The sequence below is a fragment of the Cydia splendana genome, chromosome 7, assembly GCF_910591565.1.
Source record: "Cydia splendana chromosome 7, ilCydSple1.2, whole genome shotgun sequence".
NCBI classification, from domain to species: Eukaryota; Metazoa; Arthropoda; class Insecta; order Lepidoptera; family Tortricidae; genus Cydia; species Cydia splendana.
In genome coordinates this window covers 293,613-316,709 of record NC_085966.1, presented here as the reverse complement: position 1 = coordinate 316,709, position 23,097 = coordinate 293,613, and the positions used below count along the sequence as shown (strand labels likewise).

At 41.0% G+C, this 23,097-nt stretch overlaps 1 protein-coding gene across 1 annotated transcript in view; it reads left to right on the top strand.

Annotated features, from left to right (window-relative positions):
- The window catches only part of LOC134791980 (E3 ubiquitin-protein ligase listerin), a 62,627-nt gene extending 40,720 nt beyond the window's left edge, over positions 1-21,907 (top strand). The window contains exons 24-31 of the mRNA XM_063763076.1: positions 567-699; positions 2,966-3,104; positions 9,331-9,474; positions 10,612-10,760; positions 18,610-18,827; positions 19,452-19,625; positions 19,988-20,155; positions 20,466-21,907. Coding sequence (XP_063619146.1) covers positions 567-699; positions 2,966-3,104; positions 9,331-9,474; positions 10,612-10,760; positions 18,610-18,827; positions 19,452-19,625; positions 19,988-20,155; positions 20,466-20,525 — 1,185 coding nt within the window. The 3' untranslated portion in view covers positions 20,526-21,907. The remainder of the gene's footprint in view (positions 1-566; positions 700-2,965; positions 3,105-9,330; positions 9,475-10,611; positions 10,761-18,609; positions 18,828-19,451; positions 19,626-19,987; positions 20,156-20,465) is intronic.
- The last annotated feature ends 1,190 nt before the right edge of the window (positions 21,908-23,097 follow it).

Sequence of the window (23,097 nt, the reverse complement as noted above, 5' to 3'; positions counted from 1 at the left end):
TCCGAAAAAAATATGCTCTTAACCGTCCGCGGGAACCTTACTATCCAAAGGGGTGGAAGAAAGAATTGATTTCAGAGCCATCTAACGGAATATTTCGGCATTATTTCCTAATTCTCTTGATGGGACAACGTAGCCTAATAAAGTAGTTAGCTCTAAAAAAATTTAGATGGCAGTGTGTAGTCATAATTTTTGTAGAAAGTTGTGAATGCGCTGCGCGGGGCGTGCGTCGCTAAAAAAACCCGGACGGTTGACAAGAAAACAGTCTCGCGGGCCGGACGGTTGAGTGGGTATTTGATAATTTTAATTAACAAGGAATCATCTTGCAGATTAGAACAAGCATCTTAGTCTTTTAAAAAAAAATAAAAAATCCGGTTTGTTGAACAGTTTTTGGATCCCCATTCCATTTATAGTATTTTATATAGATGAGACTCAAAATTTCATTTGAGAACTCCTTGGAAGGTAACTTCATTTTTTAATTCCATATTATTATTTTTACGGAAAAAGTGTTATTTTTTTAACATTGAGATATGTTATAAATTGTCATACTTACCATAAGTATCTTCCAGAATGGTGACCTCTCTGTGGCGAAACTTTTGGAGGCGGGCGTGAAGGCACTTTCAGCGCCGGCGCACCCCGCCTACAAGTACCTCGCGCACGGACTGCTGAGTGCGCTGGCGAAGCCCCTCGTGCTGCATGACGGTACGTCTTTCTCTCGCTTCAATCGGTCCCTCATTGCTGGGGATCGTGAGAGAGAAGAGGACGCCTTTAAATTAAAATTAAATACTAACAAAAGAGATCAATGCCAGGGCACAGAATAAATAATAGTACTAGGTACAGAAGACTCACTCTCTAACAAAACGCGTCTGTTACGATCAGGACAGATATGGCCGCTAGGTGGCGACAGCGCCACGCGCGGCTTATGGCTAGCCACCAAAATTAGTGTGGAACGGATGTACTTTTAGCTACCTGTTGCAAAGCGACGAAATCGCGGAGTGACCCACGCCTGGCCAGGGAAAATATTTAAACGTCAGTGGCTTTAAAAAAAGGTCAAAGGTCAATAAAAAGAGACGTCAAGAGTGTGTAGCCTTTTTCTAATGCTAAAAAACGAGATGTAGAGCTCTAATGCTTCGGTCGCGAAACGCACGCTCCAACAGTGCACGCTTGACGCTGACGCCGACCGACATATATTTTAATCAATGTAAAAAGAAATAGCAAAAGCATACTGATCATGATCGGGGTAATTCAGTAGCTCAGTTGGTAGAGCGAGCGGCCAGTGTCCTAAAGCCTAAAGAGCTCGAATCTCAGAGCGGTGATTTAATCAATCAATCAAATTATTTATTGTTGGTCATGAGCAGTGGCGTGCACTTCATAAAGGCAAAAAGGCACTGCCTACCCTACTATAATTCCGATGTCTATCCTCTTAAACTACTTAATTTAATTTATACCTGATCGTACTATCAGTAATCGATATAACTTAAAACATTCTAAAAATTAATAAGCGCTCCATCTACCGGTTAAGCTTTGTCATCAAGTCATCATCTATAATAATTCTACGCGACGACGTTTACACCACGCGGCACTAGCGCCGCTACGTGCCTTGCACGGCAAGACAGAAAACATTTCCGTCTAAATCTTTCTATGTGTGCCTCCCCGTGAGTCGTCGTTACGCGGTTACAGTGTAGTGGACCTTCCTATAAGTACGAGCACACAATTATACAAGTAACGCACACATTTAGACGCAATAGGCAGTGTCTTTCGTACCAAACATAAACGAATGACGCCCGAAAGTTTCCGAATAGTTCCGATGTTTACGTGACTATTTTAAAAAGTAGCATTTGCTATGGTAGTTTAGTGCAAAAACGAGACTATTTTTTTATTCGTTTACAGTATTTGGTTAAGTTTATTTACATTTTTTATTCGGTCGCCATTGTTTGTTTGTTTTGGTGAGTTTATGAGATAACAGTTAACAGTTGCCGGAAATTATAAAGTGCGATTAGTGAAAAAATGGATAATTTTATCTGTGAAAGTTGTGGGTGTGGGTGTGGGTGTGTGTGTGTGCAAACTATTAAAAATGATGCGTTTTCGAAGCTTTCGTTTAGCCAAAAAAAGAAGTAATTGAAAAGACTTGACAACAAAATGAAAACCATCACGCAATTTTTTTGGTGAGTTAGTAGCTCTCATTTTTTAAGGTTCCGTACCCAAAGGGTAAAACGGGACTCTATTACTAAGACTCTGCTGTCCTTCCGTCCGTCCGTCTGTCATCAGGCTGTATCTCACGAACCGTGATAGCTAGACGGTTGAAATTTTCACAGATGTATTTCTGTTGCCGCTATAACAACAAACACTAAAAACAGAATAAAATAAAGATTTAAGTGGGGCTCCCATACAACAAACGTGATTTTTGACCGAAGTTAAGCAACGTAGGGCGGGGTCAGTACTTGGATGGGTGACCGTTTTTTTTTTGCATTATGGTACGGAACCCTTCGTGCGCGAGTCCGACTCGCACTTGCCCGGTTTTCTGATATAATTTTGCCTACCCAGTCCCAAATCTCTGTGCACGCTACTGGTCATGAGTTACATAGGATGTTATTCTAATTTACAACGGTCTTCATGCCCTGCCTCAGAGAGGCGTACAATATGGAAACTTAAATCTATTTTGAGATCACTAATATTATATTAACTTATTCTACACAAAACCATATTACGTAACATTTTCATTTTTATTCCGATATAAAATCAGAAATACTGTAAAAACATTTCTCCACTAGCCAATGAAAAAGTTGTATTTTAAATTCCATAGGCTTCAATGTTTTTAAGTGGATTGGTTAGTATTTCCTTTATTTATAATATTTTAAATTCTGTTCATCTCACCTTATATTTACTGAGCGATATTTGCAAATATTTGCTTGGTTATCATGATGATACTTATGATGCTTTAGAAAAACTATTTGTTTTATGTTATCAGCGGAGAAACTGGCAGCATGGAGCAACGATGATTCCAATGATGACTCTGAATCGCCACGATCACAACTCGCGATATGTGGCTTACAACCAGCACTCACCAAGTTACAAGAGCTTGTCGATGCAGCCTTACACACGCTCAAGTAAGTACACATAGTATGTTCACCGGCATGGTCGCCATGTGATTACTCTCAATCTCCGCGTTCACAGCTCGCGATATGTGGCTTACAACCAGCGCTCACCAAGTTACAAGAGCTTGTCGATGCAGCTTTACACACGCTCAAGTAAGTAACATAAGATAAGATAAGATAAGATAGTTTATTCCATAACAATTTTACAATCATGTCGGAAATATCACAAGTGAAATTTAACTTACGAGCTACTAAATTAATCACAATTTTATAAACAACATGCATTTAACTTAAACTAAGTATACAAAATAATAATAAATACAGTCTTTTATGTCACTTCAGTCACGTTATGAATATTATACAAACATATTGAAAAATAACTTATAAATTACAGATAAAGTCATTAACATCGTAGTAACATTTAGTAATTAAGAGGTCCCTTAGCCGGCATTTAAAGTTGTTTACATTATGTATTGATTTCAGTTCGATAGGGAGGCAGTTATACAATTTTATTGCTTGATATCGCACACAATGGTGAACAACTTTCAATTTAGGCGCTATTAAGTTATCCAAGTCCTTCCTGCGTGTGTTCATTCTAGAAATTCTTTCTTCCTCGGTCTCGTATCTATTTAAGTGTTTAACGACACCAGTCAGCAAGACCAGGCCCCAATTTCACATCGGTGACAGGTGCGACGAATTGTAAAATCACTGTTGCTGACGTCACAGGCATCCATGGGCTACGATTACCACTTACCATCGGGCGGGCCGTATTCCTGTTTGCCACCATCATTTTATTATTTAAAAAAACTTTATTATATCGGAAAAAAACAGATATTTCTTTTGCGAAGTTTCTGACAATTGTCAAGATTTAGAAGAATTGTAGGTAATTGTTGACAGGTAATGAGTTATATGTCGGAAATTCGTGACAATTGTAGTGTTTCTTGTGACAATTGTCATAAACTTAGCAAGAGAAATATCTGTTTTTTTTCGATATAATAAAGTTTTTTTAAATAAAACAATGATGGTGGCAAACAGGAATACGGCCCGCCCGATGGTAAGCGGTAACCGTAGCCCATGGATGCCTGTGACGTCAGCAACAGTGATGTTTTACAATTGTCGCACCTGTCACCGTGGTGAAATTGGAGCCAGAATATAGAGACAGGGTACCGTAAGAATTTTGAGCCGGACAAAATGCTCCCTACACGACTGCCACCATGGGATTCGGACCATGATTCTGATGGCACGTTTTTGGGCAACAAATGCTTTATTTATATTATATTTGTAGCTTTGACCCCGAAATTTAATGCTGTATCGCAAACGGGACTCTACTAAAGCGTAATACACAGACGTTAGTTGTTTTATAGTAACTTCGTCGCGTAAGATGCTATTTTCCAGCGACTTGAGTTCTTCTCTCCAGTTAAGATCACTATCTAGATGTATTCCAAGGAATTTAACGCAATCTTCAGTGGCAACGTCAGAGCCTTCTAAGTTAACGTGTAGGGACTCTCTACTCCTAGACGTTGTTCTAAATAGCATAACTTTTGTTTTATTCATATTCAATATTAGATTATTGCTATTGAACCATGTCCGAAACATTTTGAGCACTGCGTTTACTTTATTGTTTAGTTCTTCTGTATTCGTTGAGGAAACTATCGCGTTTGTGTCGTCTGCAAAGACTACTACTCCAACATCGCTAAGTTGTTTACAAATGCAATCAATTAAATCATTGACAAATATTACAAAAAGAATAGGTCCGAGAATAGAGCCCTGCGGCACCACTTTATTAATTTTAGCGAATCTGGAACGGTATACTTTCAGACAACCATCTTCTATCGATTTCATCTCTACTAGCATTTTCCTGTTTAACAAGTATGACGTGAAAAGTTCTAATACCTTACCCCGGACGCCACAGTAATTCAGCTTGTACAATAGAATTTCATGAGCAACCGTATCGAATGCAGACGTGAGATCAAGAAACACACCAGCAACCTTGAATTTATTATTTAAGTTAATATATAACTACATCATCAATAAGCCTCTCAATTGCATCACTAGTGCCTACATTCTTTTGGTAGCCATATTGTCTTTCATTTATAACTTTATTGCACTCCAAATGTTTAACAAGCCTAGCTTTAATTAATTTCTCAAATATTTTTGATAATATTGGTAAGAGCGAAATTGGTCAATAGTTATGCGGATCACTTTTCAAGCCTTTTTTTATAAACCGGTGCTACTTTGGCCACCTTTAACTGCTCAGGAAATACTCCTTCCTCGTAGCAATTATTAAAAAAGATTGACAATGGTACTGCCAATATGTCAATATTATCTTTGATTAAAGAGATTGGAAGATCGTCAATACCTGTCGATTTCTTAATCTCCATTTTCTTAACAATTGATGCTATTTCGACAGGAGTTACATATTCCCACGACATATCGTTTAATACAGGTGAAGAACATTCTTGTAGAATTTTTTGCGCCTTGCTTAAACCACTATTAGGCATCAGACATTTGCTACTATTAAAGTAAGACGAAAAAAACTCCACAGTATCCTGTGTTTTATCTATAATTTTGTTGTCTGTCTTTATGATTAGTTTCTGCGTTGCTTTCAGAGTTTTATTATTTCTATGTTTATTTACAACTTTCCAGATGGCTTTAGCAGAGTTTTTTGACTTGGATATAGCAGCTTGTACTGTCTTTTTTTTTCACATTTTACTACTTTCCTGTATAGTCTGATATAGTTATTTTTATATTGAATGACTGTATCGTGATTGGTTGCTAAATTAGCATTCATTAAACAACGCTTTGTTTGGCTTGATATTTTTAGTCCCTTTGTGATCCATTTTAATTTATTGTCCTTATTAACTTTAACTTTAGTTTGTTTTGATGGAAAACTTTTATTAAATATATCGTATCGTATCGTATAGTATGTTCACCGGCACGGTCGCCATGTGATTACTATCAATCTCCGCATTCACACCTCGCGATATGTGGCTTACAACCAGCGCTCACCAAGTTACAAGAGCTTGTCGATGCAGGCGATGCAGCCTTACACACGCTCAAGTAAGTACACATGTATGTTCACCGGCACGGTCGCCATGTGATTACTCCACAGACCAACCCCTATAGACCGAGCTTATAGGACGACTCGCGGTCACCGCCCGTATGGTGTATAGGTCAAATATAAGATTGTTCGCGCGCCGCTCCGATCAGTTGCGCCCAAGGTTACGACCTGTTAGCAGTGTGCACGAGTCTAAGAAAATAAATCGTAAACTATTGCATTCATTGGGAAATCATGGGATATTGCAGCGTAAAATGGTGTGGCAAGTCATCTAAGACATCTACTTACGAAACAGATGAAATAACATCCCACAGGAAAGTCAAAATTCATTATTTCATTGAATAATGTTTTTTGTCCGCGGGGTTCATTTTATACTGGTCAGTAAGCAGAGGCGAAGTATGTCCGTCCCTTTTCGTCAACTTGAAAATGCAATGCGCTATCCCTTTCCCTTTCGACTAGTGATGTGACGATGATGGTTTTTCAGTTGCGGAAACTTCGTGCTTCGTCATACCGTATTGTACCATTTTAGACATAATATATACGTAATATGTTGTGTAGTTTTTTAGAATCCTCTAGGCCAGCGGAGCAGTTAGGCCGCATGTCACGAGATGGACCTGATGATGAACTTCAAAGAAGTGCGAGGGAACTCGGTGTTGGTTTATGATAGACATATGTTGTATGGGTTTTTTAGAATCCTCTAGGTGAGCAGTTAGGTCTCATGTCACGAGATGGACCTGATGATGAACTCCAAAGAAGTGCCAGGGAACTCGGTGTTGGTTTGTGATAGACATATGTTGTATGGGTTTTTTAGAATCCTCTAGGTGAGCAGTTAGGTCTCATGTCACGAGATGGACCTGATGATGAACTTCAAAGAAGTGCGAGGGAACTCGGTGTTGGTTTGTGATAGACATATGTTGTATGGGTTTTTTAGAATCCTCTAGGTGAGTAGTTAGGTCTCATGTCACGAGATGGACCTGATGATGAACTTCAAAGAAGTGCGAGGGAACTCGGTGTTGGTTTGTGATAGACATATGTTGTATGGGTTTTTTAGAATCCTCTAGGTGAGCAGTTAGGTCTCATGTCACGAGATGGACCTGATGATGAACTTCAAAGAAGTGCGAGAGAACTCGGAGTTGATTTGTAAATAGGCATATGTTATTGGTCCATTTGAATATGTTTTCAATACAACCTTCTATGACCTTAATAAAACGGACAAAAGAAAATAATTGTATGAGATTTTGGCGACACTTTTTTCTCGTATCGAAAGAGATTGCGATTCTGAGTGGAAATAATATAAAAATTCTAAACTTTAAAATTCATGTTCTGGGTACTTTAAACCAGGGATGTTACGGAGCTCCGGTTCCGTTTCCGTTAAGGCGGAACTTCCGTTTGGTATTACACATCCGTTTCTGTTCCGGTTCCGTTATGTTTGAAACGGAAGTTATAACAGATGTCAATGCTTCGCGCGGCGGCGGCGTACATCAAAAACAAACAGGTTCATACCAGTCATTCGCTCATCGCCCCGCTTGCCACGTGCTACGCGAATTTGTTGTTTGTTTGTATACTTTATTTTATTCGTGTTATTAAAATTAAAATAGTATGTGATCTGTTGTGTACTGACTACGGACTGTGTAGTGTGTGTGGTGAATGTTTAGTGTGTAAAAAAACGCACAATGAAGCCGAAATCAAGTTCGATTTGGAACTATTTTGATGAAGTTAGTGGGAACACGGCTAAGTGTAAACTTTGTCTGAAGGTTTATTCTGGAAAGGGGAAAACGACTACATCGTTAAAAAGTCAGGCTCCGATTCTGGTTCCGGTTCCGTTTTCGGTTCCGTTTCCGTTTTCGGTTCAGTTAAACTAAATTGAAAACATCTGTTTCCGTTTTCGGTTCCGATAAAACCACATCCGTTACATCCCTGCTTTAAACAGAAATGCCCTAATATGTTAAGTAAAAATTTCAGGTACATTATTAAATTACTTAATGAAATATTAAATTAATCAATATAATTATTAAGTAAGTTTACTCTAAGTATACTAAATTGGTAACAATTTTACCACAATAAATTTCGGTATCACTGGTAGCAGTACCCACTACCTGTAATGAACATGTCCCATCCCTACGCTTACACGTGTCCGCGCGCCATGTTTGAAACGACCAATCGCAACGCCGTGAGCACCCCTCCCGCACCTCACAGTTTGGTGATTTGCGTCGCGAACAAAATGGCCAATATTAGGTTTCTAGAGGCGGTGTTCTGTGGATTACTCTCAATCTCCGCGTTCACAGCTCGCGATATGTGGCTTACAACCAGCGCTCACCAAGTTACAAGAGCTTGTCGATGCAGTCTTACACACGCCCAAGTGTAACACATAGTATGTTCACCGGAATGGTCGCCATGTGATTACTCTTAATCTCCGCGTTCACAGCTCGCGATATGTGGCTTACAACCAGCGCTCACCAAGTTACAATAGCTTGTCGATGCAGCTTTACACACGCTCAACTAAGTACACATAGTATGTTCACCGGCACGGTCGCCATGTGATGATTACTCTCAATCTCCGCGTTCACAGCTCTCCCTAAGTTACAAGAGTTTGTCGACGCAGCGCTGCCCACACTCAAGTGAGTTTGATTGAGTTAATGTGAGTATAAAAAAGTGGCTGTTAACCTTTTGAACCTTTTGTTGTTTTTGAACGCCAGAAGGCGAAGGAATATGCCATGCTCCGGATGCCAGGCGATCGTGATTATTTAAGCGAAATTGAACTTTACGCAGTCCCGCGTAAGTCCCTATTACTTCATTGGCGAAGCTGTCGGCTGTAGCCGTCGTTGGCGTCCTTGGCAAGACTTTCCGCCTGGCCACAACAGAGTGTGGCATAATGTGCTTCTACTCTACTCCCTTTTGTTCTGTGTGTCAAAAATTAAAAGGGGGAAACCCCAAAAATAACAGAATCAGCATCAACACTTTCGTAGACTACAAAACACAAGTGCACATTGATGTGCACGTATCAGCTTTAAGCTGCCTGTGCATTCACATAATATGTGAATGCACAGGCATGCCTTTTTTGTTGAATTAGAAAATTACTTTGAATTTGAATTCTCATGAAAAAACCTGCCTTTGAATTATTAACCTTAAGACTTTTGATGGTATTTTATACTGCACTTTCAACACTTACATTGTCTACAGAGTGGGAGAGGAGACTTGCGAGATGGTGCCGGGAACTGACAGCCACAGCGTGGCTCTAGGGTACCTGTTGCTAGGGGATGCGGCCTGCACCATCTGCCAGCTTTCGCGTGGCGATCTTGTGCACCATTACATTGAGATCTTCAGGTAATTTCATTCCTAATTACGGCTAAGGGCCACTTGCACCGTCACACTAATCCGGGGTTAACTGGTTAAACCTGGAGTTACCATGTTTACCAGTACAATTTGACACTGGGTAAACGGTTTAACCGGTTAACCTCCGGATTAGTGGGATGGCGCAAGTGGCATTAAGGCGCGAGATATTTCGTAAATCAACCCTTTAGAATTAAATCTCATACACACGTGTTGTGTGTGTGTCGCCCACACTGTTAACTGTACATCGTTGGAGCTTATGCCTTTTGTTTTAAGGTCTTCTGGTGTACAGTTAGGAGTGTTGCTGTTTGTACGCAAATCTCCCTTTTTTCAAAGACTTGCAAAGAAATGTCGGTAATGGCGTGATGACTAGTGAAAAGGATCGATGGTCGGAGCGGCGCAAGCTGAACCCTTCGATCAGTTTTAGGTGTCTTCAAATATGCCGAAATGCACAATATTATAGACCTTGGGTAAAACACTGATTTAAACTTTCACGATTATTAAACATTATCAAACTGTACTCGGGACTTAATCGCGTATTTAAGTTTTAAAATTTACCTCCGACGTTTCGAGGACGGCGTTGTCCCCGTGGTCTCGGAGAAGACGGGCTCAAGTTGACATCAACTCGCGCGGCTAGAAGATGTTGATGTCAACTTTGACCTGGGATTTTCATGTATTTAGCGATGTAATCACGAGTCATTCTATAGTAGATTGTGTTACAAGGGATCAAAATTATATATTTCCGTCAAGGGCGTACATTGAATCCTAAATGAAGCGATGGATTCTACAATAGAATCCCGAACGTAGTGAGGGATTCGAAAGTAGAATCCTGAGCGTAATGAGGGATTCAAGAGTTAACGCCCAAGACGAAATAATTTTGATATCGTGTGACACATACTGCTTTTCACATCAACTATGAGGAAAATAAAAAAATCTTAGTGTTGACACTACAGTGTTGCCACTTTTTAATTTCTACTCTTTTTTGCCAGGCTGTTCATAGTTAATTATATTAATATTTTATATTGGTAATGAAATGTCCTTGAACAGAAAAGTGCCACTTTGATCCCTCTTAGCAGGGAAGAAAAATTCATTTTCTGATTAGGTGATGTGAAAAATGATGTTTTGTTACAGGGAACCTCGTCACGCCGAGATCCTGGTGACGTGCGCGTTACGACTGCTGCCCGCGCCCGTGGCGGCGCACGCGCAGGACAACGGCACGTCCCCGGCGCCCGCGCAGTATGCCGGCATGTTCCTCAACCCGCCACAATTCTCCGTCAGGGGTTCGTTTCATAGGGAACTTTATAAATAGATGTAATTTAGGAAAAACGGTCTAAGTCACGAAAATCATATATATAAAATTGAAAAACCAGAACGGGATAAAAAACGAGGGAAGAAGCGAGATGGCGCCTTACAAATTTCTAAAAAAGTTTTTGACACGTTTGTCGAATACGACGCACGTATGATAAGAAAAAACTGTTCAAATCAATTATCTAAATCATAGTCTAATAAAACATGGTCTTCCATTCCCAGAGTGACACGGGGCTACGTCACAACAACATGGCCGCTATATATAGCGCTATCGCATATTATCATATAGCGCTGTCGCATGATGACGTAAGCCCGTGTCAGTTAGGTGACCTAGAAAAGACGGGAATGGAGTACCAGGCGGAGTATATTATTATACCATGTATCTAAATATGGGAATAGAACTAGAACGTAAAAACTACCGCTTTCGAGTCGTATTTAATTTACAAAAAGGGAAATAAATTTTCATAACAATCTTTATTGTATGAACATCGGCTATTTCTCGGCAACTCTCGGTTCGTTTCGTTTCGGTGTAAAGTAATCTAAATTATGTTTGTCGTGTTGGTATACAGTTATTCCTACGTGTTTTTATACGAAGTAATATAAAAAGTGATGTCAACCTCAACCTTAGTGTACGCCCATACGAGTGACTTATGCCAAATATGACATCAATCAAATTAATATTATCATATTATTAATAATTTGTAATTTGTTGTTTTAAATTTATTTTGAGTTATATTATTCGGAGTCAATTTGAATTCACAATCAATCAAGTCAAAAAGAAATTTGACTTCGGCAAACATTGTCATTCGTCCGGGGAACGGGCTGCCGAGATAGGCCAGAAATACAAAGTGGATACGTTAATATGAAGTCCATCAGTTCAAGGGATGACTTTAGAGATAGGTATACTTAATCAATTTGGAAACTGTTTTCTCGCGTAATACGATACGACTCGACCAGGTAAGATTTTTCTTCTTGCTGAAAGTCACCATCAGATATATCGGAGTGGATGAGGTATTCACAAATATCTGAAGTCTGAACAATGTAAAATAATTATAATGTAACTTTAAAGTGCATGTTCAGATATTTTTGAGCGACCTTGGTGGCTACGATATATATCTAATGGCAACTACACATTCATGAAGCCAATGTACAGTCAGTATGAAATAGATCAGGCTAAAGTAGCCAAATATATCGTAATATAACTTTGTTGCCATAGAAATAAGGATGTGTTCCGATATATTTGGGTATTGGAGAGACCAAAGCGGCTTAGCTTCAGTGGCTCGGACACAGAGAGAATGGGAGAGGATCTTGCCGTGAAGAGAGCGTACTTGGGACAACGAAATGGGAGACACCCGATTGGACGTCCTAGGTACCGCAGAAACGACGTCGTTGCTCAAGACCTGCTCAACCTCGGCCATAGCGACTGGCGAGAGCTATCGCAAGACCGAGAAACATGGCGTGATCTGGTATCGGAGCCCAGGACTCTTTTTGGATCGTTGCGTCACCGTAGTAAGTATTGTTATGTCTAGAAAGGAAAATGGGGACTACCTACGTTTGTATGAAAAGGCGATATATGGGCGGTGGTCGTCCGGATTCGTCTTAAGGCGGAAATTAATCTAATGAACATTTTTTCTGACTGGACTGGGCTTATAAAAATAAATAATAATTTTAAAAAATACAATCTTGCCATCATTTTATCTTATCAAATGACATCATTTATTGAGAAATTTGCGAATTAATTTATCCAAATAACGGTTACAAATAAGAAGTCCCTATCACAGAGTTATGAACACTGGCAGGGTTGAATAGGTACATAATAATGTCGGTAATTAACGAAACATAAGACAAACTCTTTATTTCATTTACGCGAGCGGAGCCGCGGGCTCGCCTAGTTTGTTAATAAAATTTGAACAGTCTGTAAAAAAGAAAAGTTATTTTAGGTGATAACATTTTTAGGGTAGGATCTTTTTCGTTAAGTTAGCTTCATTTTTATTTGTAAAACACGCTTTAAGGGGCCCAAAGATTAACAGTCCGCCGGACGGTATCGGCCTGTCGGTCGTTCGGAACTGTCAAAAATTTGTTCTAACCGACGGGCCGATACCGTCCGTCCGGCGGACCGTTAATCGGTGGGCCTCTTTAAATTGTATTCAATCAAATTTCAAGTACGTTTCGTAGAACGTGAGACGTGTAACATTGAATATTTCAGGTGTTTGTTTATATCAAGGACCGGAAAACCCCTCTTTACGCTTAATTCTATCAATTCGGTAACCCAATCGATTCGGTTACCTTATCATTCGGTAACCCTATCATACTGTTACCTGATTGTAATGGTAAGCTTATTGAAACGGTAACCCTAACCTTTAACCGAGTTAATCTCAAAACCCCATCGCGATAGGGTTTAAGTTAAGGGTTTTAAACAGGTTTTCATTCAGTTATGGTAACCGTTATTATCGATTGCTTATTGGTTTGCTACATTTAAAGTAGTTTTAGTGATGTGCCGTCAGAACTAAAAAAATAGTTTATTTTATTTATTTTATATATATTTTATTTATTTTATATTTTTTTACATAGAATTATTTATTACATATTAGGGTACAGTATCTTAAATTAAAAACTAAAATTAAATCTAGAATTAAAAACTAAACGAATCTAAAATAAAATAAATCTAAAAAAGGCCCGCGCGGCATTGTGCCAAAGATGCTGGCAGCATTCCCTCTATGAATCGCAATACTGATGCGCTGCGAGAGAAAGCTGCCAGCTCTCTGGTCACCGGTGGTATCGACCAACTTTATTTTATATATTTTTTTTTATTTTTTTATAAATTTTATTTATTTTATACAGGGTGGAAAGGCACGACGATCCTTTCCGGAAATGGGAGATAGTTTAGCCTAAGCTCTATATGTTCTCCATAGAAACTATGTTAATATGGGCAACCGTTTCTAAATTATGACCTTTTAAACATCCACGCAAAAAACTACTTTGTTCTAACCCTAACAGGTGACAGGGTCAATGAACTTACTTGTAAACAATCAGTATTCGACAGGAAATTATGCTAATTTGTTGCCATCTAACCATTTTTAGGTCTGCTTACAGCACGGTAAGAATCATTGCAGGATTTTCGCTTTCTTAGTGGTTCCACTTGTTCAATACTTGAATGAAATAGTTATGTTATTCCTTAATATTAATAATACTAACCACAACATTGTTTACAACGACAGTTCAAATGGTGACATTGACAACCACTCAAAAGTACGCAATCGTCTTATAAATATCTCTGGTTTCCTTGACTGATAAAAAGGTTTTAGTTTCTTAACACGTTTCACAAAATTATTTTCGAATAATTGGAAACTATCTAAAATAATTAAAAATAACAAGTAGGTTGTGTTAGTTGCACCAAATGAACTTGCAAAAATTAAATACTAAGAATAAATCAAGAATAAATACTTCTTCAATACCAAACTAACAAACCTTCTTGCGTGGTAGGAAATAGACAAGACGTCTGATGTTTGAAATTAAATTTTCATTGAACTATACTTATTGAATGTCATATTCTTCAAATAAAAATGTTAGATGCTCGTGGCTATTTAAATTTGCGGGGCTGTGTAAAAGATATGGTGTACCAAACCAAACGGAATGTGAAACTGCGGACGAAATGAGACAAAGGCTAATTGGTGCTTTCTGCGGAGGATAAATGACGAAGAGCATACACTATATCGCATGTGCATCGACATACTCGGGTACGGGCTGCGGCGGCGTTGTAATACACGGAGGTACATTTGAACACCGTATGTGAAAAGAAGATAGTATTAAATATTGGAAAAAAGTAATTATCTAAGAAAGTAATAAAATTGTTTGTAATATTTTTGCATGCATTTGATTTATTTGACATTTATGCGTCATTCATACATCATTGCGATACTGTCAACGATCGGAAAAAAGTGTAAAGTCCCGAGCTTTCCCGACGGAGATCCTTAATCTAGCCGTCATGTGCACATGCTATAGGGTTATCACCACAGTTAAAAAGTAGTATTTTTGCAATTTTTATTTTTTACTCAATTAACGATTCTTACCATTACCAATAGTCTCTGTATCACTTAAACGACCTAATACTTCCGGGAAGGATCGTCGTGCCTTTCCACCCTGTATATATTTTATTTTTTTATTCATTTTATTCATTTTATTCATTTTATTTATTTTATATATATTTTATTTATTTTATTATATTTATTTATTTCATTCATTTATTTATTTTATTTACTTTTTTTTATTTACTTTATTTATTTTAATTATTTTATTTATAATATAATAAGATTTATAATAAGCACCACACAGGTAGGTATAAAGATAAACAAAGGAACGGCAAAAAAACTTGTTTGTGCTGGAGGCTTCATAGACCGCTCATGCCAACCTCGGTTATTCAATAATAAGTTGAATTTAAGTGTGCGTAAAGATTACAACCCGGGACCCGGGTATGTCCTTAAACTACGTCCAAGACCACCGGTGGACGGGCAGCAGCGTCCCTCAAATTCGGTGTACTCGACTGCGATCGCCAAGCGTGGCGATTATGGCATTCACCCCCCATCATGATGAGCACAATAAAACCACGGCCCCGAGGTTCCGGCGACCCCCGGTGCTCTGGCTATGGTAGCGGTCAGGGCATTAGCGGGGTCAGGGGTGCTAAGAATCTCCGGCAAAGATCCGGCTACCCGCCCCGACGACGACTGGCCCTGGTAACACACAACATACGCTAGTGCGCTAGGGAGGGCGACCAACAGTCTCAAGGTGGTGTCGGGTTTCTCGTTCACAAGTCCCTCGTAAACAACATAATAACCATCGACAGTGTGTCGAGCAGGGTGGTATACCTAATACTCAGAATATCCAAAAGATATTCGCTGAAGGTCATTCAGGTATACGCACCGACCTCGTCACACTCCGATGATGAAGTAGAAGCTATGTATGAGGACGTAAGTAGGGCCATACATACTTCTAAAACCTACTTTACTGTTGTTATGGGGTACTTCAACGCAAAGTTGGGCAAGAGAAGCGGGGATGAGTTGAGAGTGGGGCAATTTGGGTATGGGCAACGGAACCCTAGGGGTCAGAGGCTGGCCGACTTTCTGGAGAGAGAGTAACTCTTCATGATGAACTCTTTCTTCCAGAAGCCGCCTCACAGGAAATGGACCTGGATGAGTCCTGACGGTTCCACGAGAAACGAGATAGACTTCATCATGACCGACAAGAAACGGATATTCAGTGATGTCTCTGTGATCAACAGGGTAAAGACCGGTAGTGATCACCGAATCGTAAGAGGCACACTGAATATCAATATTAAACTTGAAAGGTCCAGCCTGATGAAGTCTACGCTCCGACCTACTCGAGCCCATGTTCAAAACCCCGAAAGCTTTCAACTCGAGCTCTCTAACCGCTTTGCTTGCCTAGAGAACTTGGCTTCAGTGGACGAAATCAACGACGGGCTAGTGGAAACTGTCCACACAGTAGGGTCTAAGTTTTTTAGACCCCGCCGTAAAGATAGACCTCAGAAATTGACCGAGCAAACCTTAAACCTCATGGCTGAACGACGCTCGCTACAGTTGCAGTCTCCCGATGACGCGGAGTCATATAGGCAGCTCAATAGACGTATATCTAAGTCCTTGCGACATGATCTGCGTCTCTTTAATACTAACCGTATTAAAGAGACTATTGAGCGAAACCAAGGCTCCAAAGTGTTCGCAAAGGACAAGTCTATTGGGCAAAGCCAGCTGACAAAGCTGAAACGGGAAGATGGCAGCATAGCGTCGAGCAAAGCGGAGGTTTTAGGTGAGATCGAGAGGTTCTATGGACAGTTATACACTTCGATCGCAAAGCCCGTTGACAGCTTGGTAGGAGATCCAAGAGCCAAGCTGTCCCGACATTATACCGAAGATATCCCGGACATCAGTCTGTACGAGATTAGGATGGCCCTGAAGCAGCTTAAGAACAACAAGGCGCCGGGCAAAGACGGAATCACTAAAGAGCTTCTGAGAGCGGGTGGAAAACCGGTACTTAAATCCTCCAGAAGCTCTTTAATTCCGTCTTGTCCGAGGGCATAACGCCTGAAACATGGAATAGAGGCGAGGTGGTGCTGTACTTCAAAAAAGGTGATAACAACCTATTGAAGAACTACAGACCCATCACGCTTCTGAGCCATGTCTATAAGCTGTTTTCAAGGGTCATCACGAACCGTCTCGAACACAGACTTGATGACTTCCAGCCTCCCGAACAAGCCGGTTTCCGAAAAGGCTATAGTACCATAGACCACATCCATACGCTGCGGCAAGTTATACAGAAGACCGAAGAGTATAACTTGCCATTATGCTTAGCGTTTGTGGACTATGAGAAAGCCTTCGATTCGGTGGAAACATGGGCGGTGCTTGAGTCTCTTCAGCGATGCCATATTGATTATCGGTACATCGAAGTGTTGAAGTGTTTGTATAGTAACGCCACCATGTCGGTCCGAGTACAGGGCTATAACCGCAAAAATCGAAGTTCGCAAATTGCGGGCATTTTTCTCTGTCACTCTAATTACTCCTTCATTGGAGTAAAAGAGAAAGATCCCCGCAATTTTCGAATTTCGGTTTTTGCGGTAGCCCCTCAGGAGCAGAGCACGAGGGCGATTCCATTGCGAAGAGGCGTAAGGCAGGGAGACGTTATCTCTCCGAAACTGTTTACTTCCGTAATGGAAGACGCCTTCAAGCTCCTGGAATGGGAAGGACTTGGCATCAACATCAACGGCGAATACATCACTCACCTTCGGTTTGCCGACGATATCGTAGTCATGGCAAAGTCGATGGAGGAACTCAGCATGATGCTCGATGACCTCAACCGAGTTTCACAACGGGTGGGCTTGAAAATGAACATGGACAAGACGAAACTTATGTCAAATGCCAATGTTGTGCCCATCCCAGTCTCTGTTGGGAACTCGGTACTCGAAGTTGTTGACTCGTACATCTACCTAGGACAAGTAGTCCAATTAGGTAGGTCCAACTTCGAGAAAGAGGTCAACCGCCGAATCCAACTCGGTTGGGCAGCGTTCGGGAAACTACGTAATGTCTTTTCGTCCGACATACCTCAGTGCCTCAAGACGAAAGTCTTTAATCAATGTGTGTTACCAGTGATGACTTACGGCTCCGAAACGTGGTCTTTCACTATCGGCCTCATCTCAAAACTCAAAGTCGCTCAACGAGCCATGGAGAGGGCTATGCTCGGAGTTTCTCTACGTGATAGAATCAGAAATGAGGAGATCCGTAGACGAACTAAAGTCACCGACATAGCCCACCGGATTAGCAAGCTGAAGTGGCTATGGGCAGGCCACATTGCACGCAGAGAAGATGGCCGATGGGGTCGAAAAGTGCTCGAGTGGAGACCACGGACTAGCAAGCGCAGCGTAGGACGTCCACCCACAAGATGGACAGACGATCTTGTTAAGGTCGCCGGAAGACGCTGGATGCGGGTCGCTTCCAACCGGCACGTATGGAGGTCCAAGGGGGAGGCCTATGTTCAGCAGTGGACGTCTTATGGCTGAGATGATGATGATGAAAGATTACAATTGTTTGAACTGGTCGAAAACCTTATAATGAGGTAGCTGAATAGACTGGGTTTTTATTTCGGTTACCGGTAACAGAGGTTAACTCGATCTGATACGGTTACCGAATCAAAGTGTTACCTTATCAGACGGTTACCGTTATGGTAGGGGTTTTTATAACCACTTCTAAAATAACCCTATGAAAAACCCCGGTTAAGGTAGCCGGTTCCGGTCCCTTGTTTATATTTGGTCCCCCACAGATCCCCCCTCGGCCCTGGACGTCGGGCGGCTGTCGTGCCGCGTCGTGCACCACTGCGCGCGCTGGGCGGGCGGCGCGCTGCGCGGCTGGTGGGGCGCCGCGCCGCCGCGCCCGGCCAGAGCGCTGGAGCGCCTGCTGAAGGCCTACGTGTCGCCGCATCTTATCAAGGAGCAGCTGTCGGCCGTCAGTGCCGGAGCTGAAGGATTAGAAGACGCCGAGGTATGCTCCGCCTGGACAAAAACCTGTACTTGTAGCGACACCTACTAGAGAACCTGAATATAGGGGGGGGGGGGGCGCCCGAGCCCGCCCGGCCGTCGGAGAGACTGTTAAGGCTGGCGTCCCCTAGACTCGCCGAGTCGGGTCGAAACGTGTAGCCGCAGAAATTCGCCTGACGAGCAATACGCGCGGAGAGTCGAATCGGCGCGCCGCGGCTATTCGTCAATGAACGCAGTTGCATAGAAAATATAGTAGGCGAATTATTGCGATTCGATTCGCCACGGCGAGTCTAGTGAACGCCAGCCTTTAAAAGGTAATATGTGTCAATTCGTTAAACGACAGTTGTCAGCCGTCAGCGCTGGGTTAAAAAGATGTCGACGTAGGTTGCGTTGCTATATCTACTAGGAAAACTGAATTTCTTGGACAAATGTACCACCTGTTTTAGATAAAGAGTCATCTTATGAGTATGTTTTGCGAAGAGTTGGAATATTTGAGAGATGCTGAAATATTATGCGATAATTTTACTGCCCATTTATATGTAATATTACCGCCCGTGTATACTCGTATTTATACAAGTATTCCATGATCTGTCGAAACAAACGTATACAAACAATGAACTTTCGGCAGGTGACCGTCCACCCGTCCACCAACGAGGTGGTGGTGACGTACCTGGTGGAGGAGCGGCCGCTGGAGCTGGCGCTGGCGCTGGGCGCGGCGCACCCGCTGCCGCCGCCGCGCGTCACGGCGCCGCGCGCGCCGCCGCACAGCACGCACTGGCTCGCCGTCTACCTTGCCTATCAGGTGACTGACTGGAATGTACTTTTCTACTGTTGTCATACAATTGTCACTACACTGGCCGTTCCTAACCTTTATGCTAAAGATCGACCAGATTATGGAAGCTGAGACGAGACCATTTTGGGGCACTTTCTCCTCCTCCTTTCTATGTTTTTTCTGCTTTATATAATTTTCTCTTTAGTGTTTGTGCTTACAAATAAATTATTTCTGTTCTATTCTATTCTAAGGCGATTTGAATGAATGAAAAATCTAGATTAATAGCGCAAGTGACATGGCTGCAGTTTTACGTCCAACAACTTTTAAGCCCCCTTTCAAATATTTTTTACGAAATAGAGGTCTAATTAAAGTGTTTAATTATTTAATTACAGAACGGCACCGTCCTAAACGCGATCCGCATGTGGATGGACACCGTCGCCAAACGCGTGGAAGCCTCCCCGCAGTGCTACATCTGCTACTGCCGCCTGCACCCCTCGACGGGCCGCCTGCCCAAGGTGGTCTGCCACCAGTGTCGCAACAAGTTCCACGCTGAATGCCTGGTCAGTTTGTTATCTTACCTACCGTGGAGATACAGAAGTGTCTCCTTTTTAGCTTGGCTAAAAATGCTTGCGTGGTTTACAGGCTGTTTTCCTCTACAACTCGCATTTCTCTCGCAGTAAATCAGTTCTACTAAGTACAGCCACCTGCAATAATATGTTACTCTTCGAAGGCCGCAAAAATATCTGACACGATCTTATTTGTAGAGCGCTAAGAGACTAGTAAATAAATAAACTTCGATTTTACGCGTGGTGCACCAGAATAGTTTAACTTATTGTATTCTGATCTGACATACTCTGTTTGTTTCCACAGCGCAAGTGGTTCCAAACATCGAGCAAGTCCAACTGCCCGCTGTGCCGCGCCAACTTCTAAGCCCCGAGAGGCCTACATGCGACCTGCTCAAGGCTTGTGGGAGGCCACTCATCACTCCACGACTACATGCTCACTCCCTCTTGAGCCTTAGACCTACGTAAGCCCACTCATCATTTGACTCCATCAAGCTTACACTATCCCGGGTTTCGAGACCTAGAGTCATAGTCGGCCAAAACATCCATCATGATTCATAAAATCACATTCGTGTTAATCATATTTCTGGTTGGACTAATCTAGATGATTTTTGAGAAAATAAAATATGGATTACAAATAATAACGTCTTGTTGATTTTTTCAAGAAGAGTTGCGAAAGTTTAAATAGGTATATTGACAGTGGCGTAGCGCGAACTAATCTAGCCGTGGGCGAAATCACATCTGCGAAGCCCTTTTCTTTCATTGTGTCCGAAAGGGCCTCGCGCCCCTTGGAGCACGAGGCCGTGGGTGACGGCCCACGTCGCCCACGCCTAGCTACGCCACTGTATGTTGACAGGTATCGGTCGATAAATCATACTAAGCCTGAATTATGGTAAACCTCACGTTGACTAGTGTGACTACATACATACACAGTATCTCGAGAATCTTTATACAGACTACGAAACCTTTTTTCTCATGTTCCCACCTTTCGACCAGATGGCTCGCTAAGTGAGCAAGACATTTCACTACAAGTCGTTCGTAGGCTGCCTACATACTCCAGTACAAATGGAATTAGTTTATTCCATATCGATCTTAAAAGGATGTAAACAAAAAACCGGCCACGTGACTATGTCAGACCATACATACAAAATGTTATTTTAAGATTTATATGAAATGGACATAAATTAGAGTAGGAATAGGGAGTGTTACTGCAATGTTCTGCCGCCAGAGTGCAGCACTAATTTGTTTAGTAAACCATAGAGTAACTTATATATACCTTTTTTGACAAGTTTTCACTATGACATTGATGCATCAAGGCGGTTTGTGTACAGGTGGCCTACCGCGAACTGCGAAAATCGAAATTTCGTTATCTGCGCCTCTCTATCGATCGAGTAAGCAAGAGTGATAGAGAGGCAGAAACCGAACTTTCGATTGTCGTGTTTCACGGTAGGCCATGTGATTGAGTTAGTAACGCGCTCTAGACAGAGTTTTGCGTAATATTCCCTATTAATTAAGATGGGAAATCTAAATACGAGCAATAATTTAAATAGGAGGTAAATCTTAAAACTTAAATACGCGATTAAGTCCCGTTGTGTTGTTTGATAATAATTAAATGTTCAAATCTTGCTTAGAATCGTCTATTGTGAAAATTTGATCGTAATAATTTAATAGATTGTGCTAAATTAAATAATTAAGTACTTAATGTTGTAAATATGTCTGTTTCAATAAAGTATGGATTCAAGCAAAATATTTATTTATTTATTTATTTAATCTTTATTGCACAAAAGAAAAACCTTATAGTACAAAAGGCGGACTTAATGCCATAAGGCATTCTCTACCAGTCAACCTTAAGGCTAAGCAGAGGGCTAAGGTTGAGCAGAGAGAGAAATATATATTTAATTTATTAAAAACTTTTGACCCTTAATTAAACTGTATCTTGTGTCCATTTAAGTGGGACTTTTGGGGTTTAAGGTTGCGTTTCCACCATAGATGTACGAGGATGCGTGGCAAGGGATGCGTTTGTCAAGAACCAATAGAAAATTGCCGACTGGAGCTGCGCTGAGCGAGGATAGGTAAATGAAGTGATTCTATTGGTTCAGGAAACGCATCCCTCGCTACGCATCCTTGCAGATCTCTGGTGGAAACGCGGCATAAGAAGGAGTAGTGTGTATGTCATTAAGAAAAGTAAAGGAAATACACGAATGCCTTGCTTTATTCAACACCACATGAAAATCTTTCACATCAAATAGAATTTTATTAGAAAACAGTTAACATCCTATCTACAATGTTATTAATTATAATTAAAGATATGAGTTCAGAGATCAATTCCTCCACCATAATAGTTTTATGAAACGTGCATTTGCCCCGTTAGCGCACTTGCCTCGACCGACACGAATGTGAAGAAACTTATACAATTACAATAGTTGACAGAAAAAGGAACTAAGACAGTGAAATCATATTTTAAAACTTCTACACAAAATGTAATCATTTCTCTTACTCTTTCATATATTGGCCCCTAAGTTTATAGATCTAACATTTAACTCGGCCGGTTGGTAAAGTAGTTGCGCGTTGTGTCCTAGTTTTCTGGTAGAATAACTAGAATATAGCGTAGTTTTGGGACTAAATCTTTTTACTTCTTATTTAGTTCATGCATGCAACAATACTTTCAATTGGTTTGAATAGCCTGTCCGCATTTCTAAGAGCAAGTACGCCATAGTCTTACTATTGCGTACTTAATCTTTAAAAAATCGGACAGACTATAGCTATTCATAACAGCTTTTACCACCCGTCTCAGTTAAATAGTCGACCTATAAATGTCTATGTCTCCACTGTATAATTGTATTGTAGACTGACTAGAAATTATGAAATATAACTTTGAAGAGTTATTTCACTTATTTATAGTAAAAAGCGGTAACGAATTAGTCAAGTAGTAATGTGTG